Below are 9,560 nucleotides of genomic sequence, written 5' to 3'. Positions count from 1 at the left end.
GCTTCAACATTGTCTTTGTCCCTTGCTCTAGGTTTCCCCTGCTACTTCTTGGGGTTAGACATATTCTCACCAGAGCCAAGTCAGCATCATCGCTAAGCGACAATCCCTCTTCATGGGTTAGACATATTCTCACCGAAGCCAAGGCAGCATCGCCGCTGAGCGGCGATCTCTCTGCAGTTTTCGATGGTCAAGAAAGTGTTTCTCTACGCCTCCTCTGAACCAGGTTGTTAACATCTTCACGAAAAGTGTTTCTCAACCTCTTTGAATTTTTCAGATTCAAGCTTCACGTTCGTTTAAATCCGACGCTTAGCTTGCGGTGGGGTGTTAAGGATATTTAGTAATAAATTATAGTTTACCATATATATTAGATTTGATATTTTATTATAAGGCAAATATCTAACATTTGCCTTATTACTATAGGTATTTTTCCATTTATTGTTATTTCCATTTATTACTATTTCCATATCCTTGTAATTTATTTGATTATAAATAAGATAACTTTCACACCATTTAGGTGTGGTGGATTCAGCAAACATTCACAGTTACCAAGATAAATAGAATAGTCGGATGTAGAACGACGAGTATCGAGACAACCATCCTAGTCAGCATCCGAATAAGCGACTAGCGTACTAGGAACAGTGGATGGACGAAAGGTAAGACCAAAGTGGAGTGTTCCTTTGACATAGCGAAGAATACGTTTGACAGCAAGAAAGTGATCTGCAGTAGGGGCATGCAAGAATTGACTGACAGAATTGACAGCATAGGCAATATCTGGACGCGTAATAGTCAAGTACTGAAGGGCGCCAACAAGAGATCTGTAGAGAGTAGGATCAGAGAAAGGAAAATCATCAGCAGTTAGGTGTTGAGAAACAACCATGGAAGTGTGAACTGGTTTGCTATCGAGCAACTGAGCACGAGTAAGAATATCTCGAGCATATTTTAACTGACTAATAAAGAGACCATCAGGAGTGGGTGAAGCTTCAAGACCAAGAAAGTAATTGAGAGAACCCAAATCTTTGGTAGCAAACTCCGAATGAAGCTTGCGAGTAAAGCTGTCAATAAGAGATGAGTTGTTGCCGGTAACAATAATGTCATCAACATAAAGAAGCAAATAGATAATGTTAGATTGCTGATGAAAGACAAAAAGGGACGTGTCAGCGCGACTGCAAGAAAACCCAAGTGTGAGAAGAAATGAGATAAAACGCTGAAACCAAGCACGAGGAGCTTGCTTTAAACCATAGAGGGCTTTCTTTAATAGACAAACATGAGTGGGAAATCGAGGATCAATATACCAAGGAGGTTGTTCCATATGAACACGTTCAATAAGAGTTCCATTGAGAAAAGCATTCTTGACATCAAGTTGTCGAAGAGGCCATTTATTTGTGACTGCAATAGAAAGCCCAACACAGACAGTGGTAGCTTTGACAACCGGACTGAAAGTGTCAGTGTAGTCAAGACCAGGAACCTGAGTATAACCTTTGGCAACAAGACGAGCCTTGAAACGCTCGACGGATCCATCAGGCAAATATTTAATACGAAACACCCATTTAGAGCCCACGATGTTGATGTTGGTGTTGGCAGGGCGAGGAACCAAATTCCAAGTATCATTTTGTTGTAACGCTCGAATTTCTTCATCTACGGCAGCCACCCAAGCAGGATTCTTAGCCGCAGATTTGAATCCTTTTGGCTCAGTGGATGCAAGAAGAGCAGAAAGAAGTCCAGATGAGCCCACCAAGATTTGCTGGATGACGAGTCTTGAATATATCAGCTTTGGCTCGTGTGATCATAGGATGAGTGCCCAAAGAAGATAAACCAATAAGAGGTTCCTCGCCCTATGATCACATGGGAGGTTCCAATGGACTAACCTTACTCTATGTCATAACTTTGAGAGAATTTTAAGCAGCATAGGGCGGTAAACAAACTCCTAAAACCATCACCTATGATATGAAGTTTGTCACCTCTAATATGAAGACAAAACAGTAGAACAAAGAGAATGTTTATGGTGTATTCTAGAAAATATGACTAACACATAATAAAAAAATATATAGTTTTGGTGGTCTTGTGTCTCGGCTAAATGTTGTTAGGACAATCCCTTTTAAAAAAATAGAAATAATACCACAACAAGACAACTAATAAAAACAAGTTCGATCATGCAACTTAGCCACAATATCACAACTTCAATGAGAAATAGCGCACTTACACTTAGAGTTGTATTATAGGTTACATTATATGCAAGATTCTTACTTCAACAAATAATATCGCACAATACATTCCTCCAAGCTGTTGTCCACCTAAATCAACTAAAATAGGTGATGAACAGATCCTCATGATATCATGGCAAACATAAATATCAAAGCTACACGTCCAATTTAATATAACATAACAGGGAAGTATCCTGATAGACATGACACTCATAAATGCATGAGACCCTCATGACTTTTAACCACAACATTTAATGATAAACAATTTGTTCTTCCTTTTATTCATGTCATAATACACATACAAGTCGTATATGCATAATACTAGTCATAGCTTTCATCATGCATTATCATTAGTATAATATAAATCTACACCATAGCTTCACATGACATGATATAGCATGAAATAATAAGAAATCGTATAACATACCTAACATAATATCATAGGACTGTAGACCGTTCTATGTTTTTGTCGGCCGTAGACAACGACGATGCTACTTATGGCTAGGGATGCAAAGTGACCATGCGCTGACGAAGTTCACGAAAAGGGTTTTCATGTGGGAGTTTTGTCCTCACTCAAGGGTGTTGCACTACTAAGCATGGAAAAGGGTTTGGTGATTGAGGGAGCATGTGAGTTAGATACCTTGCATGATTCACAGCGCTCGTCGAAAATCTCACGTTTTGAACGATACCTGATTCAATACATCCAAGACATATCAATTATCAAAAAAACCTACACTACCTTCCATAATAATTCATTCTTATCCTATTTCTTTCTTATTTGCAATAATATTAATCTCCTCTAGACATTCAATTTAAATTACTCGGTTTGTTTCTTACTTTAAAAAAGCAATAATCCTTCCATAAATGGTGAGCTGGATTTACACTTCTTTTTAAGTTTATAAATTGAAGTCGGACGTAAGCTTAGTATTTCAATAGACCTTGATCTTAATTTATTGGCTTTTTGTGTGCAGCTCTACCTAAGTATGGCAGACCAAAAGCTTCCTCCCGCAAGCCTTGTGGTTCCTCTAGACTTCGACTCGGTTCAGACTATTCCTGAATCTCACTTATGGCCTCACCCCGATGAATCATCGCAGAAGATCGAATCAGACAAAATAGTCTCGGTCCCGGTTGTCGATCTTAACGACGATAATGTGTTGGAGCTCATAGGAAAAGCCTGCAAGGAGTGGGGAATGTTTCAGTTGATTAATCATGGTATCCCGAAAACCCTAATAGCCGAAACCGAGGAGGTGGCTCAATGTCTTTTCGCTCTTCCAAAAAGCCAGAAGATGAAGGCATTACAGGTTCCCGGAACCTCCACTGGCTACTGCATAGCCAGATTTTCGAAGTATTATGAGAAACTTATGTGGCATGAAGGATTCTCCATCATAGGTTCTCCAGTTGATGATTTTAAGAAACTCTGGCCATCGGACTACCAACGATTCTGGTAAATCCAGGTTTATGTTTAACTGTTTATTACTCTAAATCCCAACCATTTTTATATGCCCAAATTGGATTCTTACTTTCTTTTTCTTTTTCTTTTTTTTAATCAAGTGATAAAATGGAAGAATACCAACTGAAAATGAAGGCTTTAGGTGATAAACTAATAAGGTTAATCTTCAAGTTTCTTGGCATCTTCGATGAAGAGATGGTGAAATTGTTGTCTTACATCGACCCGACCACCGAAAAACCCCACATGCTTTTCCGCTTGAACTCGTATCCGCCATGCCCTGATCCAAGCAAAGTCATTGGCCTCGCGACCCACACTGACACCTCCCTCCTCACAATGCTTCACCAGGCACGCAAATATGGGCTACAGATCTTCAACGAGAAAGAAGGCTGGATTCCGCTGGCTCGGAGGAGCGACACTCTCATTATTAACATCGGCGATTTACTCCAAATTATATCGAACGGGCGGTTTCATAGCATTCCTCACCGGGTGATGATACAAGAGACTGAGGAGACTACGATGTCGATGGCATTTTTCTATTATCCACCAAGTTATTTAAACGTATCACCTTATTGTAAGCCATTGAGTGAAACCCCACATACTCCCATTTATAAAGGAGTGAACGTGAAAGAATATTTCGCCATCAAGGCCAACAACTTGGGGGAGGGAATTGCTGCCCTAACAATATGAAACATCATATTGAAGCCCTCTTGTTTGCTTCATTTTCCAAAGGGTTTTCAAAAAATAAGTTGTTAAACTGTTCATGTGGGGGCAGCTTTTAAATGGTTTAGTTTGATGTTCATACACAACCATGCAATAAATATGGAAACTTATATGTAATATTCTCGTGTGTGTGTGTGTGTTTTTTTTTTTTTTTAATTTTCTGCCAGTTCCATGCATGTTCAAATCCCTTCTCTCTAAAAGCCAACCAACCATTCAATTCTAACCCATTTATATCATCTTACTTTTGAAATTTAATTTGAAATTTTTGGAATCTATACATTTTAGTATATTTGTAACGGGTAAATAAGAGATACATGAATGAACCAAGGCCATATTCGAATGTGAGCCATCCTGAAGATATGATGACTCAGAAATGCTTAAAAGAATTTAAATTACTACTTATAGCAAGAAGGTGCACCTTTCTTTTGCGTGACACTATGTAGAACTTCAAGGTTGAGTGTTCTTCTGATAAGGAATCAGCTCAAGGGAAAGCTCAAATGCCAAATGATAAGGAAATCGACCCAAGAGAAAACTCTGATATTAAATGATAAGGAATCACTACAAGGGAAGTAAGATTCATATTGCCTTATTAATCGAATATCAAGGCAAGAACACTTGATCTAGATCCGAATCACTCCACAAGCAAGATTGATCATGTCAAGCTTGAATGATTCTACATGCAACCTAAACTACATAGAATTGCAAAGAAACTTAGTCAAGGGAGAGAACAAATGCTCCTTTTACTACATTTTTACAAGTCTATCTTACAAAGTTAACATATGGCTTCATATAGCCTCAAGAGTTGTAACATTCATACTTTATGACTACAATTAGCTACTCTGCAAATGTAACTTTGAAGTAAATAAAAAGTCATAAAATACATTAATGAAATACAATAACTCTGAATTACTCTAAATTGTAATCTGCCCCAAATTTATAACAATGAAGTTTCATCATTCTTCAATGTGGAAATTTATAACAATGAAGTTTCGTCATTCTTCAATGTGGCATGAATTGAAATGTCTTTTGATAATTTCAACAATATTTTCTTCACATCTTCATTGAAGTATGTTGTATGATTGATGTATCTTGGTTATATCAGCTTTACTTGAAGCAATTCTATGTTGGGTAACCTTTTGGAAATTTTTCTAAGATGTATGTAAGTGAGGACAAAATAGACTAAAAAACTTTATCTATGTAAATAGTCTTCACTCTCAAAAAGGAAATGTATGTCGTATCTGAATTCTAAATCCTGATCCGAATCGTAACAAATTTTATTAAAGTGATACCTATCTCACTAAAATATGGTTCGGAGATAAACTAAGGCAGAAGCTGGTGGACATGAGACACTAGGACGTATGTAACAATCCATTAGTCCACTAACTTAGTTTGTAACCAATTTTATAACAATTTAGTATTTATATTTTAAAGTTTATAACAACTAAGTCCTTGTAGCCAATTTTATAACACTTAAGTATTTATATTTTTAAATTTATAACAATTAAGTCTTTATAACCAGTTTTATAACACTTTAAGTATTTATATCTTAAAATTTATAACAATTAAGTCCTTATTATGAAAATTATGGTTGAAATAAAATGAGATCTCTTACACATGTAGATCGATAAATTGATTATACATTAAATGTGTTCTTAAACTCCAAAGACTATAATCACGTATAAAGATTGTGCGTAATATTAATAGTTTTTTTTTTTATGTATAATATGGACAAAATGGTTATCCATTTTAAACATAGGGATTAAAGGGTTAATTTGCCTTTGCCATAAAAACTCGAAATCTATTTTAAGACTAATTTATTAATTTTACAAAGACAGACAAAGGTGATGAGGTTAATTCAAGTTGTGTCCCTAAATTAGGAACAAAAAAATATTCTAATTTTTAACCCACCATTATTTTTATTAATTATAAAATAGGGTCAGCCAAAGCTTATTTTAATACTAAAAATAAACCTTCCCAAAAAACATTACACAATATGGAATTATATTTAAAATAATAATAACAATAATAATCCTAGTGCTTGAAACATTAGACTTTAACTGACCACTAAATAATAATATTGTTATTTTAAGACGCCATTAAATTGAGCACATATCATTTATCATTTATGAAAATCATTTATGTAATTAAATATTAATTTTTTAGAGAGCAAAATATGGAAAAATGATTAAATTTTTGTAACATTATCTAATTCAATTAGTTTAAGTTATTATTTGTTAATTTCAATTAAATATGGTTAGTAACCGAGTGAATTAATTCATTAGTAATTACTCATAATTATACGTACTAATTTTATATCTAATATTAAACTATATTATAAGTTGCTAATATCTAATATGATGCTAAAAAATAAGATGAAAGAGTTCAAAAGTATTAACTGACCTTTGTAGGTCACGAGATGAACACAGTAAGCACAGTCGTAACTGATTCTGAGGTTTTCTTCTAATGAGAATTAATCGCAGAAGCCTCAAATTGGTCCGTTCCCAACAGGATCTTCAATTACTCCGCAATATTTTTTAAAAAAACACACGCATCGATATGTGTTTGTTCCTATCCGAACGGCTCTATCTCTTTAAATGTTAGATTTTCATACAAATGCCCTATCCCTGGGAAAGTTGGGTAATTACATATCAGAAATCATTAAGGAGGGCTAATATTTTCACATACCGGCTTTGAAGTTGGAACGGGGCAGGGAAACACGTTTTAAGTTGATCATCACTATTTTGAAGGCCTCTAATGAACTCTGCACAAAAGCTCTCTCTAACAAAGACCAAATTGAATGAAGGCTTACACAACACAAGCATTGGTAATGGTTAAAATCTGTTCACGTTGAATTTTGGGTCCGAAGTTTCTCGTTCTTTGCACATTCCTCCTGGAAAATAAAGAAAATAAGCAAGGACGAGACCACCTTTAAGAACGTGGTTACCACAACATCAGAGAGAGAGATTTGAACCTCTAATCTCTCACTCTCTGATGTTGTCACAAATCAGTTGAGCTAGGTTTAGTTGGCACAAAAAGTATAATATCAATCACAAATCACAACGCTATAGTGCTCACCTGGAAAGCTTTTAAGAGTGCATAGCAACGTCTTTGCTCTGCAGTTGCTGCAGCATATTTCTCTTTCAAGGCATTGCAGACCTGCTGCTCTTCTTGATGAGAAAGAAGCACCTTATCTAGTTTCTGCATATATCAATATCTATTAAACTGGGATAAATAATAATACTAATAAAAGACTACAACTCAAGAAGGTCCAATAGTATAAGAAAGGGAAAATTATTTATTCCTCTATACTTAGCTCAGTTATCAATTTTAAACTCAAAATTTTAATTTCATAAAATTGAAACTTGAGCTTAAATAAAATTTAAATTTTAGTATGGAAATTTTTTGCTAGGTTTGATCTTTGTGGCTCTTTTATATTGGTTACTTCAATGACAATATCTAATTTAGAAGTTATTACTTTCACCAATTATAAATCTTCATTAGAGTTGGTCCACTCTTGTATGTCATAAGCTCAACAATGGAAACAAAAAGTACCTGTTGAATGCCTTTCAGAATTCCCTCCATGGATTCGATAAGTTTCATTTGACTCATGGAGTTGGCTATGGCATCTTGAAACTACAAAAGTTGAAGGGAACATCAGTAACAGAGTTTCTTAAACAGCCACCAAACTTGTCAACGAATGGCAACAAAATTATTGATGAACACAGCACGTTGGAGTTGATCGCCTAACAAGATTGATTAATCTTTCTGGATATAAGTTTATGATGTCTCAAATATGTGCACAGCAATCACGTCTAACTTATAGTAACACAACCTCACAGGGCCGCAATTGAGTATAAAGTGACACATTAGCCTGAAAAGCAGTAACAACCACAGCTGCTATCAGAAATGGGAGTGTCAAATGACTAGTACATTCTAGGACCAACATCACATCCCACCAACACTAGATTAAGGTGGGACACGATAACATATCATTGCATGGGAGGTCGATACTAGATAAGTCCACTAAAAAATATTTTTAATCATGCGTTTCACATATCTATTGGCAATCCTTGCAACTGTTGACTACAATTTATTTAATATCTTTAAAAAAAAAACTATTACAGCATAAGGATTCGTACAATCTATCCTTCAAATGGGGAACAGAAAATATCACAGCATACAACAAAACTGTACTTGCTTTAAGAGAAATTCTTTATGAAGATAAATAGTGTGTATATAGACGCCGCCTTTTTTCTTGTTGAAACGACCGCCATCACTAGCCCCAAACATAAAAATAAATAAAAATTATAAATAAATAAATAAATAAAAAATCATCACAGAAGATGATGACAATAGTCTTGACCAGATTACCAAAAGGACGAAAGGAGGAGGCTGGACTAAATGTCCCAAATAATCGAACTAGAAATAAAAAATCCAAAGACAAGCAATAAATTGGCAGATAAAAGGTACAAAATTTAACATGCAGAAGAAAGATGAATTATTCCTAGTGCACCCATTACAAACGAAAATTCATACACCTTGATAAAGGAGTCATCATCATATTAGCAGTCATGGAAAATAGTTCCTTAACGTATAGATACTGAAACAAATGACAAAAGTGTATCCTTTTAATGATCATTAACCTGTGAACTTATGGAATTCAACAAGGATGTCTCCTTCAACATCAGATCCTTTATCTCCAAGAGTGCATTGTAGGTTGCATAGTATCTGCGTGTTTGCCTATGTTTATCCTGCTTGATGGAACATCTTTAGCTCAAGAGTAAAATATCATCTGAAGAAGTTTGACAAATAATATGAATCAAGACAAATAAGTGGTTCATGGAAAAAAAATAATCGAACCTGGATGTTAATGTATAGCTCTGAAAATCGGCGCTCGTACCTGCAAACTGAGATTAAATCAGAAGAGGATGGCTTTCCAGCTAATGTAAAGCATTTAGAAGTATTTCAAAGTGCCCATGTGAACATTTGAGAAGAAAAAAGAAGTTCAGAATTCTTCGAGTTGATAGCACAGAAATTTAGAAATTCAGAAGTCAGAGTTGAGGAATAAAGAAATGAGTGGAATGTGTCCACGTCTAAAATTGTGTACCACGTGCAATGAACTGGACACTATCTTTAACACAACACAGTCAATTTGTGATGGGAAAAATGGGGGGGGGGGGGGGGGGGGG

At 35.4% G+C, this 9,560-nt stretch overlaps 2 protein-coding genes and 1 long non-coding RNA gene across 7 annotated transcripts in view; 2 read left to right on the top strand and 1 right to left on the bottom strand.

Annotated features, from left to right (window-relative positions):
* The window catches only part of LOC111436164, a 22,876-nt gene extending 20,926 nt beyond the window's left edge, over positions 1–1,950 (top strand). The window contains exon 3 of the long non-coding RNA XR_002709191.1: positions 1,850–1,950. This is a non-coding gene — a long non-coding RNA (uncharacterized LOC111436164). The remainder of the gene's footprint in view (positions 1–1,849) is intronic.
* Positions 1,951–3,120: 1,170 nt separating this feature from the next.
* Positions 3,121–4,515, top strand: LOC111436159 (gibberellin 3-beta-dioxygenase 1-like). The gene is made up of 2 exons (XM_023073864.1): positions 3,121–3,645; positions 3,753–4,515. The coding sequence occupies exons 1-2, from the start codon at positions 3,185–3,187 to the stop codon at positions 4,336–4,338; spliced, it is 1,047 nt and encodes a 348-aa protein (XP_022929632.1). The 5' UTR covers positions 3,121–3,184; the 3' UTR covers positions 4,339–4,515.
* Positions 4,516–6,841: 2,326 nt separating this feature from the next.
* LOC111436260 (coiled-coil domain-containing protein 93) overlaps positions 6,842–9,560 on the bottom strand; it is a 6,959-nt gene continuing 4,240 nt past the window's right edge. For 4 of the 5 annotated variants that reach the window (XM_023074003.1, XM_023074006.1, XM_023074002.1 and 1 more), the window contains 5 exons: positions 9,232–9,271; positions 9,015–9,122; positions 7,924–8,004; positions 7,447–7,569; positions 6,853–7,261 (listed from right to left, as the gene is read on the bottom strand). In XM_023074003.1, coding sequence (XP_022929771.1) covers positions 7,214–7,261; positions 7,447–7,569; positions 7,924–8,004; positions 9,015–9,122; positions 9,232–9,271 — 400 coding nt within the window. In that variant the 3' untranslated portion in view covers positions 6,853–7,213. Of the gene's footprint in view, positions 7,262–7,446; positions 7,570–7,923; positions 8,005–9,014; positions 9,123–9,231; positions 9,272–9,560 lie in introns of all 5 variants that reach the window. The other variant, XR_002709208.1, reaches the window with a different exon arrangement.

The sequence above is a fragment of the Cucurbita moschata genome, unplaced genomic scaffold, assembly GCF_002738365.1.
Source record: "Cucurbita moschata cultivar Rifu unplaced genomic scaffold, Cmos_1.0 Cmo_Scf00052, whole genome shotgun sequence".
In the NCBI taxonomy this organism is placed as follows: Eukaryota; Viridiplantae; Streptophyta; class Magnoliopsida; order Cucurbitales; family Cucurbitaceae; genus Cucurbita; species Cucurbita moschata.
This window is presented reverse-complemented; position numbering and strand designations above follow the sequence as displayed.

Excerpts from the sequence above, each read along its gene's own strand:
- LOC111436159 (XM_023073864.1), top strand. The coding sequence starts at position 3,185 with ATGGCAGACCAAAAGCTTCCTCCCGCAAGCCTTGTGGTTCCTCTAGAC. Across the intron at positions 3,646-3,752 it reads TCGGACTACCAACGATTCTG|TGATAAAATGGAAGAATACC; the intron begins GTAAATCCAGGT and ends TTTTTAATCAAG.